We start from the raw sequence: 19565 nt of genomic DNA, 5'->3' as shown, positions 1-19565 counted from the left end.
ACAGAACAATCAACCAGACTAAATGGAGTCAGCCCTCGTTGACATTTTGACCTTTGATACCTCCCTCTCAGGTGACCTGTCAGAGCAGGGCTCCGGCCGAGACACGCCCGTCAGTGGCTCATCCCGCCAGGACCAGATCGAATCAGGGGCAGGGAAGAAGAAGACCAAAGGGAAGAAAAAGAAAGAGAAGAAAAGCAAAGAAAAAGTGAAGAAAACTGCGAATTCTGAGGACCAGGAGAAGGCCAAGAAGAAAGGATTCGGCCTCTTAAGGTAGGGAACCATTCACAATTTTACAGATGCTCTTATCCAGAGCAACTTACAGTACTGTACTGGTCCCCTGTGGGAATCAGACCCACAATCCTAGCGTTGCAAGCTTTGTGATCTTCCAACTGAGCCACACGGGACCAATGTTTCCCCTCTTTACGTTTCATAATATGTATCTCTGAATTCTAGTTCCATTCTTGCCTCTTTTAGCACTCCCCTTTTTCAACTGTTCAGGTCATTCAGCCAAGGCTTATTACAGTATCACTCACCCAACGTTTTCTCGCCGTTTTCCCCATCCCAATAAGCACTTAACACATCTCTCAATTTATTTCACTAGTACATGGCATACCAACCCTGTTCCTGAATAGCTACCCTGTAGGTTTTCACTGTAAACTCAGTTGTAACTAACCTAGTTCAGGTTATCAATTAGCTAATTATTAGAATCAGGTGTGCTAGATGAGGGTTGGAGAGAGAACCTACAGGAAGGTAGCTCTCCGGGAATAGGGTTGGAGAGAGAACCTACAGGAAGGTAGCTCCCTGGGAATAGGGTTGGAGAGAGAACCTACAGGAAGGTAGCTCTCCAGGAATAGGGTTGGAGAGAGAACCTACAGGAAGGTAGCTCTCCAGGAACAGGGTTGGAGAGAGAACCTACAGGAAGGTAGCTCTCCAGGAATAGGGTTGGAGAGAGAACCTACAGGAAGGTAGCTCTCCAGGAATAGGGTTGGAGAGAGAACCTACAGGAAGGTAGCTCTCCAGGAACAGGGTTGGAGGGAGAACCTACAGGAAGGTAGCTCTCCAGGAATAGGGTTGGAGAGAGAACCAACAGGAAGGTAGCTCTCCAAGAACAGGGTTGGAGGGAGAACCTACAGGAAGGTAGCTCTCCGGGAATAGGGTTGGAGAGAGAACCTACAGGAAGGTAGCTCTCCGGGAATAGGGTTGGAGAGAGAACCTACAGGAAGGTAGCTCTCCGGGAATAGGGTTGGAGGGAGAACCTACAGGAAGGTAGCTCTCCGGGAATAGGGTTGGAGGGAGAACCTACAGGAAGGTAGCTCTCCGGGAATAGGGTTGGAGGGAGAACCTACAGGAAGGTAGCTCTCCGGGAATAGGGTTGGAGAGAGAACCTACAGGAAGGTAGCTCTCCGGGAATAGGGTTGGAGAGCCCTGCACTAGTTCTAAGCTAAGAATTGTAATTGTAATGTGATACTGTATAGCAAAACATTTGTTTTCAATCTGGTCTTGTTATTAAGCCATAGAAGTTCAAACATTTGTGATTCGATTGCGATCATAGATGGACTTATATAGAGCCTCAATGTCTATCGATTTTAGGCCCTCCGATGAGAATCCAATCGTCCAGCATGTCGGTGGTAATGGTGGGGAGAAGTACGCTGTTAACATCTGACTTGGTACCAGGATGGACACACACACACACACACACACACAACCTTTTACTTGGTTGGTTTATGGGAGGGTTGCAGGCAGGAGATGGAGAGGTCACAGGACAGGGCTGTTGGTATTGGACCTCTTATCACACACGTACACAGATATGCATGCACACAGATGCTCACAGTGCACACACAACAAATGACAGGAAAGGGCCGTTGACATCAAATTGGTAGTTACAATCTTGCCTCATTGCTAGAGCTCCCCAACGGACTTGAGAGAGGCGAAGGTCGAGAGTCATGCATCTTTAACGGCTTCTTAACACACTGCTCGCTTCACCGGGAAGCCAGCCACACCAATGTGTCACCGCCCAACTGAAAACCGAAGTCAACTTGCAGGCGACGGCCTGCCATAAGGAGATGCTAGAGCACGATGAGACAAGGGAATCCCACCCTGCCAAACACTCCACTAACCCGGACGACGCTGGGCCAATTGTGCGTCGTAACATGGGGCTCCCGGTCTGTAGTGGCGCCTCAGCACTGCGATGCAACGCTTTAGTCCGCTGCACCACTCGGGAGGCCCTACACACACACAGACTTGCCAGTGTACACACACACACACCCATGCTCGCACACTTACACACTAACCACACTCACACGCACTCTCACTTACACCACACACACACACACAGTCCATCACAAACTCTCTTGCTCCCCAGCTTGTTCTGATACAGTGAGGGGGAACCTCAATGGAGAAGGTTAGAGACATAGCCTTGTGCTCTCTCTGACTACTCAATGGGTTGAAGGCTTTAGCCAGGACATTCTTGAACCATTTGACTGAATCAAAATTCCAAGACACATTTACATTGGAATTCAACTTCCAGCCAAGTGTAGTCTTAAACGCGGAGTGCAGTTGGAGCAGAAGTGGAGGACAAGACACTTAAACGCTCCCATATCCAATCTAATTGTTGATCACAAATGTTTTACTCTGATGGCTGTATTTCAAACTGGAAAATTAAAAACATATGATTCTAATTCCCCTCTGATCGAAAGTGTGTGCAACACTGTAGCGGGACAAATGTATTTTGAGAAGCGGAGTTATTTTCACGGCCGTTATGGTTTTTATGCATGTTTACCGAATTATTTTGGGACTGCCAGATCCTTTGTTTGCGTCGGCAGGACTTCCACAATCCGTTTCGTTAGTTGGGACTCACCGCTCAACAAGGCTATTCTGAAATCAAAACACTGACCGTGCCAATATTAACTGGATTATTGTCTTTGTTGCCCTCTGTCTTTTTCTCGTTATTTTGCTCTTTCTATCTTATCGTACTTAGTTTCTTTATTTCTCTCTTTCCCTCTTTTTTTGTCCCCTTTTCCTTTATTTTATTCTTTCCCCCACTCTTGAGAGGACAACAGTATGGTCTCTATTGCATTCACAAAATCTAGTAGATACTTCCATCTCAGATTCTTCTTCCAAACAGCTTCTACCCCCAAACCATAAGACTCCTGAACAGCTAATCAAATGGCTACTCAGACTATTTGCATTGCCCCCCCCCCCTCTCCGTTCTACGCTGCTGCTACTCTCTGTTATCTTTGCATAGTCACTTTAATAACTCTACCTACATGTACATATTACCTCAATTAACTCGACTAACCGGCGCCCCCTGTATGTAGGCCCGCTATTGTTATTTACTTCTGCTCTTTCATTATTTGTTGTTGTCATAGGCGTGTGTATAGGTGGCAAGGAAGTCAGGCGCAGGAGAATTTATCTTGGTAAAATGGACTCCAAAACCATGAAAAAATACACAAAACAAAGTGGGTACGAGGACCCGACGAGCACCAATACACACAACACGCACCAATACACACAACACGCACCAATGCACACAACACGGAAATAATAACAAGCCATCTCTGACATGAGGGGAAACAAGGGGTTAAATACATAACAGGTAAAGAATGGGATTGGAACCAGGTGTGTAAGAAGACAAGACAAAACAAATGGAAAATGAAAAATGGATCAATGATGGCTAGAAGACCGGTGACGTCGACCGCCGAGCACCGCCCGAACAAGGAGAGGCATCGACTTCGGTAGAAGTCGTGACCGTGTATTTTCTTAAAACTGCATTGTTGGTTAAGGGCTTGTAAGTAAACATTTCACTGTTAGGTCTACTACACCTGTAGTAAAATTAGATTTTTATCTCAACTGCACTCCCCTCGCCATCCACACACTCCTACACACTTCATATTCCTATCCCCCCAACCATAAAGACGGTCTTTGATGCGAGATGGCTGGTTGTCCCTTCAGTACCTACAACAGTAGAGATTGAAGTGTCCTTGCCGAGTAAACCGCCTGAGGGAGTTTCGGCATTGACAGGCCTTTTGAAGATCAGCCACGTTACTCGTCCGCCACGTGAGACTCCCCACCGTGTGCACACATATACAGTACACTCTCTCATAGGCTCTTATGGAAGATGTGTACAGTATGTTCAGTACAGAGGCTGGTGTGGCAGCTTTTTCAAAGTGCTGGCGAAGCCTAAAATTGACTATATATCCTCATGGGTATGTGTGCAAGATGTCTACATTTACTGCACGATGAGGTGTCTCAATGGTCCTGTCAACACGAGCCTGCCTGTTTTGAGGTCCTCTTCCTGACCGTGCCCGAATACCCAACCCATAATTGTATTCTTAATAGTTGGCTGATTGGGTATGCGAAAATAGGTAGTTTTATAGTATGAGACATTTAGAACATTTTGTGCGCTTTAAATGCCAAGATGTCATACTTTAAATGCCAAGATGTCATACTCATTTCAGCTTTTCATCTTGTACAAATTCGCTGCATGCTATTAAGGAAAGATATTGTCTTTTCAGACCCACGTCTGTTTGACAGCAGCTGATAATGAGCTGATAATCAGATAAGGGCAGTTCCACAGTAACAAAGATTTTTCACTTTAAAATGTATGTCAAACAAAAACCGATCATTGCAAAGTTAAACAAACCTTTACAACTCTACTTATAACAATTTCTCCCCCATAAAAGAAAAATGACCTGAAGAACAGTGCAGATGCAAAGTTTGGTAACAGAAGGACAGTTTGTGCGGTTTGTGCCGTCATTCTGTTACCAAACTTTGCACTGATCTTCAAGTAAATGTGTTTTTGTAAATACTTTCAGTGAAAATTGATAAAAGTTGTTCTCGTGCATAGAGTTGTATGGTTAAATTTTGCAAACATCGGTTTTAGTTTGGCTTCCATGTTACCAAGGAATTGCCCATAAGAAGACTCATTGTGCTAAAAGGAATGAATGGCGCCAACCTTACAATTGCGCATCAGTGAATGCATTCTCAGTATGGGTGAGCCAAGTATGTTATTTGTTGCTTACTGCATTTTTTTTTCTACTAAACCGTATGTTCTAAATAGTATGTAGTATAATAAGTACACAATATTTTGTTTTAGTAAGTAATAGTAAAGACAAATTCCGGACACGGCCTGTGTGTCTGTATGCATTCGTCTGTGTGGCTGTTTGTAGGTTGTATTTACTCTTCTGCCTGATCACAGCTCCAATAACAGGCACTTTCCTGTGACCTGTATGTGTGCGTATCCTTGTACATTTGTGCGCCCGGTCTTTCTATCCCACACTGCTTCCTCTCTCTCTCCGTCACCCTCCCCACCTCTTCTGCCCGTCACTCCGGCTCAGAATGGCTGTCACTAAGGCCCTCGGTGTGACAGACAGACAGGACACGGCCGTCCCCGCTACTACTGCCAAATTGGGGACATGAAAGCCAGCATGCTGATCCGCTGTTTACAAATCCCCTTCCGCTTGCTTCGATCCTCTTCCCTCTCTTTCTCTCTTCCCGGGGACGGATGAAATCCGACAGGGAACCAAGCCAATTAGCAGGGCCAGTTCCGGACCTACATTCTCTCATTTCCATCAGAAAGCCCAGTATGTGGTTATGTTATCCTAAAGGATGGGCGCCATAGACGGACCACACCCTCCTCAGACCTACTGTAAATCCCCCATAGATGGCCTGCATCCCGATTTGCCACCCTTCTCCCGAAGTGTACACTTGCACTTTTTCCATCATGGATTTAGCCAATGCTTACACCAATCCAATACCTTTAAATCCATGACGGGGAGTGTGCAAGTGCACACTTTTGGGTGAATTGAGACTTAGGCGTAGTTCTTGTAAGTGGACTAGAGTGACGCTGGAGCTGTAAGACGTGTTTAGATGTGTTTACGTGTCGTGACATTAAGCTGTGACGAGCTGAAGCTGGGATGTTTTTCTTAACCGTAATGTTGTTAGCTAAGTTTGTCATGGTTTGTCACTTCATGGTTTACCGTTTTGACGCTTTGAAGGCTGGTGGCTCTTTGTCCTCACAGGAGGGGATTTGTTGACCTTAGGTTTTCACCTCAAAAACATGTCAGAGTGTCTTGGAGAATGTTTGTCTTGTGTTTTTTTGTGTCTGTTTGCAGGTTGCGTTCACTCCCAAGTTTGTCTCACCACTCATCCTGTAGGTAAATGACTTACTTACAACTAGAATCTTTGAGTAGTCAGGGCAGTAGTTTTCATTTCGTTTTTTTGTTGTAGTTTTTTTTGTCATTTTTCTGGAATGTTGATTTAAAAACCTGTCTAATGTCCATCAGCAACCACCACCAAATTGCCTCCTCCCTGAAAATGTTTGTCGTTCTGAGGCACGGTGCATCCTATATCCTATATTTCTGGCATGGCGCAATTCTAATTTATATCTTTCCTATGGACGTCAACAGCGGGTCACGCTATCGAGGTACGCAGCCCGAGAAAAACAAATTATATATATTTTTTTGCTCTGTTGGACTGCTTCCTGAAATGATTTGGTAATTTACTTGTTGCTGTGGTGACCTGTCAATCAAGCATTAGAGGGATTTTGGAAGAAGAAAAAACGGCCAAAGAAAGGGAAAATCCCCATGCATATATATCGGCTACTAAACCGTCAACATGACGGGCAGGCTTCTTTCCTGTATAGCATAGCTCCCTTAGTACAACACCATTGATCTATGTCAAGAGGTTTGGACCTCTTGGTGTAATGGCTTGGGCTTTGGCCTGACAAACAAAGGGCAGGCGGGTTCAAGGCCTTGTATTGCTAATCCCGCATTCAGTGCAATATATTGGCATGTACGATGATGGATAACAAGACAACCTCTAAGGTAAATTGCTTCAGGATACGTATATCAAATCAAATCAAATGTATTTATGTAGCCCTTCGTACATCAGCTGATGTCTCAAAGTGCTGTACAGAAACCCAGCCTAAAACCCCAAACAGCAAGCAATGCAGGTATAGAAGCACAGTGGCTAGGAAAAACTCCCTAGAAAGGCCAAAACCTCGGAAGAAACCTAGAGAGGAACCAGGCTATGAGGGGTGGCCAGTCCTCTTCTGGCTGTGCCGGGTGGAGATTATAACAGAACGTGGCCAAGATGTTCAAATGTTCATAAATGACCAGCATGGTCAAATAATAATAATTACAGTAGTTGTCAAGGGTGCAGCAAGTCAGCACCTCAGAAGTAAATGTCAGTTGGCTTTTCATAGCCGATCAGTAAGAGTACCTCTACCACTCCTGCTGCCTCTAGAGAGTTGAAAACAGCATGTCTGGGACAGGTAGCACGTCCGGTGAACAGGTCAGGATTCCATAGCCGCAGGCAGAACAGTTGAAACTGGAGCAGCAGCACGGCCAGGAGGACTGGGGACAGCAAGGAGTCCTCATGCCAGGTAGTCTTAAGGCATGGTCCTAGGGCACAGGTCCTCCGAGAGAGAGAAAGAAAGAGAGCATTAGAGAGAGCATACTTAAATTCACACAGGACACCAGATAAGACTGGAGAAGTACTCCAGATATAACAAACTGACCCTTACCATCCTGAGACAAGGTCAAGTATAGCCCACAAAGATCTCCGCCACGGCACAACCCAAGGGGGGGCGCCAACCCAGACAGGAAGATCACATCAGTGACTCAACCCACTCAAGTGACGTACCCCTCCTAGGGACAGCATGAAAGAGCACCAGTAAGCCAGTGACTCAGCCCCTGTAGTAGGGTTAGAGGCGGTGTATCCCAGTGGAAAGAGGGGAACCGGCCAGGCAGAGACAGCAAGGGCGGTTCGTTGCTCCAGAGCCTTTCCGTTCACCTTCACACTCCTGGGCCAGACTACACTCAATCATATGACCCACTGAAGAGATGAGTCTTCAGTAAAGACTTATATATGGACGTCTGGATATTCCAGACATATGTATATGGCTAGACGAAAACACCAGTCAACCTCAGACGACGGATGCTCATCATCGTCCAATGAAAGCAGCTCATTGAGCCATCGGCGAGTTGTCTCCTGGTCATCTGATCTCCAGCACTTAAGGTCCTTCACGTTGCATTCGAGACTGACTTATCTACGAATCTCCGTGCATCATAAATAACTACTCAAAATGATTTGTAGATCAGTCACAATTCAGCCATGACTCATCACGGCTTTGATGCTCGTGATTATGGCCTCTGTCTTCATGGAGGCTGATCCGCCAATGAAAGAAGCTCATTAAGACCTCTTCAACCACTGTAAGTGGTCCTGAGCTATCAGGACGTTGTCTCCTGGTCATCTGATCCACAGCACTTCAGGTCCTTCACTCTATCTTCATCCAGAAACATGGAGGCTCATCGACCAATGAAAAAGCCCAATGAAAGCCCATCAGGAAGTTGTCTCCTTCTACTGGTCATCTGATCGCATTGCTTTGTGTCATTCACTCTGTCTTTATCCAGAAACAACATACGCCGGGAAGCGATTACACCTCTTCCCATTGCCGCCGTCCCGTCGTCAAGCTCAATGTGATCGATAGGTATCTGCCGGCTGCCTGTGTGTGTGTGTGTGTGTGTGTGTGTGTGTGTGTGACGTACCCTCCCTCACAGGAAAAGATTAAGTGGCTCTTATGAGGTCTAAGGAGAAGGGCAGGAGTGGTCACAGCACGTTAACCTCTAACCGTGCCCTTTTCATGGGGTAGGAATGCAGTCTGTAGGGGGGAGTTGGAGATATGGAGGGTCACACTTCTTTCTTATTCTCTCGTTTTCTTCCTTGGACTGTTTTGAAATCAAAGTGCAGTGCAATTATTGGCTGGCCAATGGTGCGGCTGCCTTTTTCCTCTCTCTCTCTTTTCCTTTTCTCTGTCACGTACATTCTCTCTTTCCCCCCTCTGTCTTTCATTACAACTGCTCACTACTTGTTAGGGTCTTTGTCATTGTTCTGGTGTGTCTGAATCCTCGACACCTTTAGTAACCTGGATGGAGTAGTTCTACTGGGACCTTTGATCAGTCCCTCTCTCACCCTACGGTATCTCTTCATCACGGTTTCTGTGTGCTGTCCTGGACTCGCGGCTGGAATAGTGACTGGCTCAAACAGTGCTTGGAGAAACACACACACACAGATGAGCACATACACACACACACACACACACACACATAAACGCATGCGCACACACATGCTCACTCACTCGCACACACAAACACAAATAATCACTCACTTGCGCGCACACACACACACGCCAAAGATCACTCTCTCCCTCCCAAATGAGTGTGAAAATAAAACGTGTAACTGACTTGTTAAATATTCATTTGTTTTTGACAGAAATGGGGGGGAAATGGAGACAAGACAAATTGCCTGGAGCTAGCGCTTTGTGCCTGAATCGTTAAAATATGCCAGAAGTCAGAAACGCAAACAATTAAAATAAAGCCCATATTTCACGTGCCGCCCTTGGGTGACAGATGCATCTCTCACTCTGTGGCTGTCAGAGAGGGAGTGCCCCCCTCCCTCTCTCCTCTCATTCCTCTCTCGGCTAGGCAGTCTGATTGACGCAGCGTTACACCCGGGACTGGCCAGACACTGTTTAAAGATGCACACTCACATGCACCTTTCACTTTTCTCACACAGACACGCCATACACCTTTCACTTTTCTCACACAGACACGCCATACACCTTTCACTTTTCTCACACAGACACGCCATACACCTTTCACTTTTCTCACACAGACACGCCATACACCTTTCACTTTTCTCACACAGACACGCCATACACCTTTCACTTTTCTCACACAGACACGCCATACACCTTTCACTTTTCTCACACAGACACGCCATACACCTTTCACTTTTCTCACACAGACACGCCATACACCTTTTTCACTTTTCTCACACAGACACGCCATACACCTTTCACTTTTCTCACACAGACAGCCATACACCTTTCACTTTTCTCACACAGACACGCCATACACCTTTCACTTTTCTCACACAGACACGCCATACACCTTTCACTTTTCTCACACAGACACGCCATACACCTTTCACTTTTCTCACACAGACACGCCATACACCTTTCACTTTTCTCACACAGACACGCCATACACCTTTCACTTTTCTCACACAGACACGCCATACACCTTTCACTTTTCTCACACAGGCACGCCATACACCTTTCACTTCACACATACACACTCGTCCCTCGTTAATGAAGACACTCCTGATAACATTATATCTATCACACCAGTCCGACCTCACACCCTGAAAACATATTTTTCTCTCCGTCTTGTCGCTTACCCACTTTTACTCTCTCGGTCTCTCAACTCTCTCTGCTTACAACCCTACTTTCTCCTCGGTTCTTCTTCCATTCCCCATTCTGCCTCTCGATATTGGTAATCATATTTTGTGTTGCGTTCATTTCTTAGACTGTATATCTTGATTTCGTCTGTGCGTGCTGCTGGATTTCCAGGCAACTGGGACGTCAATGGAAACTGGATGTGTGCGGGTGCACGCATATTGCATCCCCATCGAGGAACCGTTAAATCAATAACAGCATACATTTTGGGCCTACAGCTGAACGAAACGGTATTTCACTCAAAACTCGCTTCAACACCGTCTTTATTGCGATGATCCGAGTTGGCTCGACGGCAGTGGCGGTTCTAACGGCAATAGATTCATCTGGGAGGTTGGTTTTGATCCATTTGGTCATATAACTCGTAATACGAAGCGTTAATGGGAGGTGATTTAGCCCAAATTGCCACCGCCTGCTGCAGTATGCATATGGAGAGAAATAAGATAAATAGATTTAATTATGCCCCGTGGGAATAACGAGAGACGAGAGACTCTGTTTTAATTATTGAAGAGGGGCGTAGCTTTCTGCTGCCAGGAAGGAACTGGGATTAGCTTATCATGCTGTCAATCAAGGGAAGAGGAAGGTAGAGAGGGATATAGTGGGGAAGAGTGTGGAGGGTGGCAGAGTTCTGTGTGCGTGTCTGTGTTTCTGAATGAAAGGACACAAATGAGAGTCATGACCCCCTGATTTTTTTAGATGGACCGTTTCATTCTTTCTCAACATACTTGTAAACTTCTAGCTTCTTAACTGTCCTCTGCGTGATGTACACTACTGCACAGAACACTGCAGCATTCAAGTGTTCTGTACCAGAAGACACCAAAGAGCCCTTGTTACATCACACCTCTTTATCTACAGTTGAAGTTGGAGGTTTACATACACTTAGGTCGGAGTCATTAAAACCCGTTTTTTCAACCACTCCACAAATGTCTTGTTAACAAACTATAGTTTTGGCAAGTCAGTTAGGACATCTACTTTATGCATGACACAAGTCATTTTTCCAACAATTGTTTACAGACAGATTCTTTCACTTAAAATTCACTGTATCACAATTCCGGTGCGTCAGAAGTTTACATGCACTAAGTTGACTGTGCCTTTAAACAGCTTGGAAAATTCCAGAAAATGATGTCATGGCTTTAGAAACTTCTGATAGGCTAATTGACATCATTTGAGTCAATTTGAGGTGTAACTGTGGATGTATTTCAAGGCCTACCTTCAAACTCAGTGCTCCTCTGCTTGGAATCATCGGAAAATCAAAAGGAATCAGCCAAGACTTCAGAAAAAATGATGAACCTGACCTCCGCAAGTCTGGTTCATCCTTGGGATCAATTTCCAAACGCCTGAAGGTACCACGTTCATCTGTAGAAACAATAGTCTGCAAGTATAAACCCCATTGGACCACGCAGCCGTCATACCGCTCAGGAAGGAGACCCGTTCTGTCTCCTAAAGATGAACGTACTTTGGTGCGAAAAGTATCTATATCCACAGTAAAACGAGTCCTATATCGACATGACCTGAAAGCCCTCTCAGCAAGGAAGAAGCCACTGCTCCAAACCGCCATAAATAAGCCAGACTATGGTTTGCAACTGCACATGGGGACAAAGATCGTACTTTTTGGAGAAATGTCCTCTGGTCTGATGAAACAAAAATAGAACTGTTTGGCCATAATGACCATCGTTATGTTTGGAGGTAAAAGGGGGAGGCTTGCAAGCCGAAGAACAACATCCCAACCGTGAAGCACGAGGGTGGCAGCATCATGTTGTGGGGGTGCTTTGATTCAGGAGGGACTGGTGCACTTCACAAAATGGATGGTTCTTCCAAATGGACAATGACCCCAAGCATACTTCCAAAGTTGTGGCAAAATGGCTAAAGGACAACAAACAAAGTCAAGGTATTGGAGTGGCCATCACAAAGCCCTGACCTCAATCATATACAAAATTAGTGGGCAGAACTGAAAAGCGTGTGCTAGCAAGGAGGCCTACAAACCTGACTCCGTTACACCAGCTCTGTCAGGAGGAATGGGCCAAAATTCACCCTACTTATTGTGGGAAGCTTGTGGAAGGCTACCCAAAACATTTGACCCAAGTTAAACAATTGAAAGGCAATGCTACCAAATACTTATTGAGTGTATGTAAACTTCTGACCCACTGGGAATGTGATGAAAGAAATAAAAGCTGAAATAAATCATTCTCTCTACTATTATTCTGACATTTCACATTCTTGAAATAAAGTGGTGATCCTAACTGACCTAAAACATGGCATTTTTACTAGGATTAAATGTCAGGAATTGTGAAAAACTGAGTTTAAATGTATTTGGCTAAGGTGTATGTAAACTTCCGACTTCAACTGTAGTTTTTAATTGAACTTATCCCTACTTGTCTCTCTGGCTTCCAAAACTTCCAACTCCACCGAGGTACCGGTAGAAAATACACACAGCAATCTAATTACCGTGATAACATTTATAGGCTGTGAGATTAAGTGTTCTATCTCTATCTCTCTCACCGCCACTGGAAGCCTCACTGTTCTCTCTATATATTCCTAAGCTCCAACCGTACCCTACTTTCATGGGAGCTTTAGCTTATCCCTCCCTCTCTCATTCTCGTTTTTTCTCTCGTTCATTCTCCATGGGCGCTTTCTCGTTATCGTTCTCGCTCTTTCTCTCCCAGCTTGTTATTTTGGTACTCAAAGGCAGATGCATATTTAGCTGGCATTATTGGCGATCAACTCCTCGTGCTGTGGAATGTGTGTGTGTGTCTGTGTGTGTGTGTGTGTGTATGTGGTGCTTCAGCTGGCCTAAGAGGTCAGTCCTACCCATCTGGAAAAATGTCAGAGGTTTTGTGTGCGTGGAACTGGAAGTGTGCGGGTGCCCGCAGTGTGCGCGTATATGTAACACCAGACGCACCATCTCAGCTATTAGCCTCATTCATTTCCATCATAAAAGACAGACGCCATCAATGAACTCCCCTGACAGACCGACAGACAGACTGTATACTGTCTCCTGACACATCACTCTTGCCGACTGAATGCCTGTTTAGCTACTCGATAGTGCTCACCGGTAACCAGTGTCCCACTGGCTCCGTCCACCAGCTCTGAAGGAAGCCTGTTTATTCACCACTCCCTGCTCTCTGCTTGTTGTCACACTGTAAAAAATAAAAGCAGCTTCATTTCCTGAGCTGCCAACCACAGAGATGATAATGGAGGAAATGAGTCTAGCACACATAGGTAAAAGCTGTTATATCGTGTAGCTAGCACACATACTGGTTAATAGGCCACAGTATGTTTCTTCTCTTACTCTCTCTATTTCCCTCCCTCACTCTCTCTGCCTCGTCTCTGTTTCTCCCTCTTTTTACCCTTCTTCCTTCCTTCCCTTCCCTCCCTCCCTAGGGAGCCAATTCCACAGGTCGCAGGGCAGTTACATCACCCAGGCTGTCTGTGATCTCACTGTGTTTTGAACCTCATTAGAAAGAAGACACAATCCTTTTCTTTTACTCCCCCCCCCCTTCTCTCACCCACTTCCTCAGAATGTCATGTAATGAGCATGGGGAAGCTTCTGGAAGAGGTGATTAAAGATGATGAGTAAAGGCGCCTTCCAAAAAAGTATATTTTCACTGGGACTCAACCGGACAGTCTTTTGTCTTGTCATACTTGGACATTTTGGGGATATTGGTTGTAGTTTTTTCATTTCCTTTCAGGGGGAGTGTCACCGTTGTAAACCCAGGAGACATTCTGGTGACTCTGGCACACCGGCAAAGGCAGACTAATGATGACAGTGCTATGCTAATAATGGTTCCGTTTGGCCCCTTGTGACAGTAGGACCACATTAAACCCTGACACCAATGACCCAGTAACCCAGAGCATCCATATTACACCATTGTTTGAAAGTAATGCAGCCAGTGCTATGATGTAGGTGTAGTGTGTTTTAAATTAGATCTCCCACTCTTTGTGTGGCTGTGGGTGGCTCCCAATGAGCTTTCCCACACAGGGTGGCGGCCATCTTCCTGTGTTTTCTCTAGCGTGTGGGACTGTCAGGTATCTCAGCATCAAATGGGAACAGGAAATGACATCTGTATGTCTGAATAAACATGATTTGATATAAGGACAAATTTGCACAGCTTAGATAGAATCCAGCTCCGAAGAGTCTCGCTCGATACATTTCTGTTATTGTCTTAAAACAAATCTGACCACCAATTCAGATCTCCACAACCTGATTGTCTTGGGAAAAGAAATGGTGAGGAGAGAGGAAGAGATTATGGAAATGAAGGGGTGAAAAGTTATGATGGAGGGGAAGTGGGTTTGAACCTTCCCCATGGCAGGTACATACTGAGTGTCAGTGGTGTAAAGTACTTAAGTAAAAATACTGAAAGCTATGATCCCTCATTCATCCACTTCAATCAGTCTAGATGAATGCGGAGGAGACCGGTTTAAAGAAGGATTTTTAAGCTTTGATACATAGATTGTGTATGTGTGCCATTCAGAGGGTGAATGGGCAAGTCAAAATATTGAAGTGTCTTTGAACAGGGTATGGTAGTAGGTGCCAGGCACACCGGTTCGAATGTGTCAAGAACCTCAATGCTGCTAGGTAGGCTTGGGCAGTATACCCTATACTGGGGTACTTGGGAAAAGACACGGATGGTTTTTCGATACCTTTAAAATATGTGTACATTATGAAGCTTACCGTTGTTCCCCAGAACAGTTGAGCCAGTCACGTGTTTGTATGCAATTCACTACTAAATGTTTGCCATCAGATATCTTGTGGCTTTCTGCCATCAGTTTTTCTCCCATTTGCTCCATGTACCCATGCTGCTCTTCCTTCAGAAAATAATGCATCACAGCTGTTCATTTGCACAATTTATCTTGTTAACTTTCACTTGTAAATGTCTGCACCCTCCCGAAAATGACTTTCAGTAGCTACTAGCTATGCTTGTATAACTTTATGATCTGGATATGCAATTACTTTGTTCGTTTTCTCTCATTAGCATTTAGCTACCAGCGTCTATGTGATTTTGACTATTCGTTTTTTCACATTTTGTTAGCATTCTGGTAACAGAAGCCCAACAGGCTTTTCTTGTGTTTTTAGTGCCCCATTGTGTGCTATGCCAGTAATACTGTAAAACCCAGAATTAGAGGACTGTGTGATGATATGAAAATCTGCATACTGCCCAAGCCTAATGCTGGGTTTTTCACGCTCAACAGTTTTCCGTGTGTATCAAGAATGGTCCACCAGCCGAAGGCCATCTAGCCAACTCAACACGACTGTGGGGAGCATTGGAGTCGACATGATCAAGCATTCCTTTCGGACGCTTTCAACACCTTGTAGAGTTCATACCCAGACGAGGCTGTTCTGAAGGAAAAAGGGGAGGGGGTCTCAATATTAGAAAGGTGTTCCTAATGTTTAATATCGATTTGTGTCTCTGTCTCACTCACTCACACGAGAGGTGGTCTAATTTATGGACACATAAGGATCAGGCCATCTGTGGATCTCCATCACACACACAATACTGTGTGAAAGAGCGGGACGAGCCACCCAGCTCACTTTTCTCATTGAGGGCCAGACTGCCAGTGTCTGTGAAATAGATACTACTGCCAGCACCATGCTAAGAATGGGCAATAATATCCGCCATTCATATTACGATTCAATGTCTGCAGGTGGTACGGGAAGCAATGCTAGGCTAGTTGGCCTTGAAGAAATGTTTGAATGCCAAGTGAGCTTTTTTATTCCCAGCTGTTTTTATAGTCTGGAGATGTAATCTGGAGTAGGCTGATGGAGGCTGCACTTTCATATTCAAAGGTATTAAGTGTCACTGGTGCAAAGTTGACTAGCATTAGCTTGCTTTCCAGAGTCCGTATTTATCCAGCATCTCAGAGTAATTTGCTGATCTAGGATCAGGTCCTCCCTGTCCATAATGTAAAGGCAAAAGTGATCCTACCCCCGAGATGCTTGAAAAATATGGCCTAGGACTAACCCATGCACCTGGGTCAGCTACAAAGTGACAAGGTTAAAATGCGATTGTATTCTGTGATAATTCCCCTCCAATCTGGCAACCCAGCAGCAGTGCAGTGATCATCAGCTGATTTGAGTGTGTCCTCTGTCCTCTGTCTGGGTTGCCATTCACACCATGTCCCCCTCAGGGCTGTAAATGAGAAGAGCCAGTGACAATAATTAAGACAAGCCCCTGTCCCTAATGAGCTAAACACAGACATCAGATTGGACTGGGAGCGGACAGGCACACGCACACACCAAACACCACGGGTCCCGTTCAGTATGGATATGTGAATTAATCAAGGGATGTGTATGTCTTTCTGTCTGTGAAGGCCATTGGGGGAATAATCAGTAGCTCAGAGAACCATGTTTTGGTTGAGAGTGTCCCTTAAAAAGCTGGAGAGTGACATGTGATTCAACTCCATGCCTGGAGAGCAAAAACACTGTAGGGCTCGTAATGACAAAGTGCGCTGTCTAGGATCATTTTTGCATTTTTTAATCCAAATGATTGAGGGGAGATTTGTTTCTAGATCAGCACTTCTACTGATGTTTTGTGAATACAGGCCCTGGTTTTGAATCTTCTAATCAGGGACTGGTTCAGACCCGGTATACCAGGCAAATAGACTTCGGCCAATTACTGACATGAATCAATCAATAAACAATACAGAACAAAAATATAAACGCAACATGTAAAGTGTTGGTCCCATGTGTCATAAGCTGAAGTAAAAGATATCAGAGATGTTCCATACACACAAAGCTTATTTCTCTCAAATGTTGTGCACACATTTGTTTACATCCCTGTTAGTGAGCATTTTTTCCTTGACCAATGTAATCCATCCATAAACCTGACAGGTGTGGCATGTCATGAAGCTGATTAAACAGCATGATTGTTACACAGGTGCACCTTCTGCCGGGGACAATAAAAGGCCACTGAAATGTGCAGTTTTGTCACACAATGCAATGCCACAGATGTCTCAAGTTTTGAGGGAGCGTGCAATTGGCATGCTGACTGCAGGAATGTCCAACAGAGCTGTTACCAGAGAATTTAATGTTAATCTCTCTACCATAAACCGCCTCCAATGTCGTTTTAGAAAATGTGTCAGTATGTCCAACCGGCCGCACAACCGCAGCCCACGTGTAACCACGCCAGCCCAGGACCTCCATATCCTGTTCCTTCACCTGCTGGTTTGTCTGAGGATGGGGGGGGGGTTGTGTCTGTAATACAGCTATTTTGTTGGGGGAAACTATTTCTGATTGGCTGGGCCTGGCTCCCAAGTGGGTGGGCCTATGCCCTCCTTGGCCCACCCATGACTGAGGCAATGCCCAGTCATGTGAAATCCATAGATTAGGGCTTAATGAATTTAGCATGTTGCATTTATATTTTTGTTCAATATCTGGGAGAAGATAAAACTAAAATATTTTAGGGGTCAGATTAAGGTGACGTTTCCTGTAGATGCTGACCCTTGGGTCTGTTTTGCATTTTCCCCACTAACGGTTAAGGTTAGGGTAGGGGGATGATCCTACTGATCCTAGATCTGTACCTAGGGGAAAGTTCTCCCCGGAGCAACACACTCTCACCTCTGTCTGTCAGAAAGCATGTGGTATCAGTTCAGAATACATGCTGTATATTAATACCAGTTAATCATCATCTCAACCACATTTCCAACTCACTAACACACCCACTGCATTAACACACTGTGGAAAATGATCACACTGCATTATCACCAACCTTTTAACCGTTGTACCAGAGGAAAAGGCGCTAAAAGGCGCTAACGTTTGGGAGTGAGTTTGGTTCATATGTGTGTGGGTGTAATAGTGTTTGTGTGAGCGATGGGTACCATTTCTCAGCTGTGAATTGCTAGTGTGTGTGTGTGTGTGTGTGCGTGTGTGGTTGACATGGAATCTGTGTGTGCACATACGTACAGTACCAGTCAAAAGTTTGGGCACACCTACTCATTCCAGGGTTTTTCTTTGTTTTTACAATTTTCTACATTGTGGAGTAATAGTGAAGATATCAAAACTATGAAATTAACACATGGAATCATGTAGTAACTAAAAAGTGTTAAACAAATTTAAATATATTTTATATTTGAGATTCTTTAAATAGCCACCCTTTGCCTTGACAGCTTTGCATTCTTGCCATTCTCTCAACCAGCTTCATGAGTTAGTCACCTGGAATGCATTTCAATTAACAGGTGTGCCTTCTCAAAAGTTAATTTGTGGAATTTCTTTCCTTAATGTGTTTGAGCCAATCAGTTGTGTTGTGACAAGGTAGCGTTGGTATACAGAAAACAGCCCTATTTGGAAAAGACCAAGTCCATATTATGGCAAGAACAGCTCAAATAAACAAAGAAAAACAACATGAAGCTCAGTCAATCCGGTAAATGTCAATTACTTTGAAAGTTTCTTCAAGTGCAGTCACAATAACCATCAAGTGCTATAATGAAACTGGCTCCCATGAGGACTGCCGCAGGAAAGGAAGACCCACAGTTACCTCTGCTGCAGAGGATAAGTTCATTAGAGTTAACTGCACCTCAAATTGCAGCCCAAATAAATGCTTCACAGAGTTCAAGTAACACGCATTTCAACATCAACTGTTCAGAGGAGACTGCGTGAATCAGGCCTTCATGGTCGAATTGCTGCAAAGAAACCACTACTAAAGGACACCAAATAAGAAGAAGACTTGCTTGGGCCAAGAAACACGAGTAATGGACACAAGACTGGTGGAAATCGGTCCTTTGGTCTGATGAGTCCGAATTTGAGATTTTTGGTTCCAACTGCCGTGTCTTTGTGAGACGCAGAGCAGGTGAACAGGTGGTCTCTGCTTGTGTAGTTCCCATCGTGAAGCATGGAGGACGAGGTGTGATGTTGTGGGGGCACTTTGCAGGTGACACTGTCAGTGATTTATTTAGAATTCAAGGCACACTTAACCAGCATGGCTACGACAGCATTCTGCAGGGATATGGCATCCCACCTGGTTTACTCCTAGAGGGACTATCCTTTGTTTTTCAACAGGACAATGACCCAAGACACCTCCAGGCTGTGTAAGGGCTATTTGACCAAGAAGGAGACTGATGGAGTGCTGCATCAGATGACCTGGCCCTCACAATCACCTGACCTTAACCTAATTGAGATGGTTTGGGATGAGTTGGACCACCGAGTGAAGGAAAAGCAGCCAACAAGTGCTCACCAAATGTTGGAAGACCTTCAAGACTGTTGGAAAAGCATTCCAGGTGAAGCTGGTTGATGGATTGTCAAGTGTGCAAATTAAAAAAAATTAAAAACATATAT

General features: G+C 44.8%; 1 protein-coding gene across 1 annotated transcript in view; it reads left to right on the top strand.

Annotated features, from left to right (window-relative positions):
* The window catches only part of LOC112267738 (partitioning defective 3 homolog B-like), an 85813-nt gene that overhangs the window by 18109 nt on the left and 48139 nt on the right, over positions 1-19565 (top strand). Inside the window, exon 6 of the mRNA XM_042296649.1 lies at positions 72-270. Within this exon, the coding sequence (XP_042152583.1) occupies positions 72-270 (199 nt within the window). The remainder of the gene's footprint in view (positions 1-71; positions 271-19565) is intronic.

The sequence above is a fragment of the Oncorhynchus tshawytscha genome, linkage group LG14 (genome assembly GCF_018296145.1).
Source record: "Oncorhynchus tshawytscha isolate Ot180627B linkage group LG14, Otsh_v2.0, whole genome shotgun sequence".
Taxonomy (NCBI): Eukaryota; Metazoa; Chordata; class Actinopteri; order Salmoniformes; family Salmonidae; genus Oncorhynchus; species Oncorhynchus tshawytscha.
Note: the sequence above shows the minus strand (reverse complement) of the source record. Positions and strands in the feature narration are given on the sequence as shown.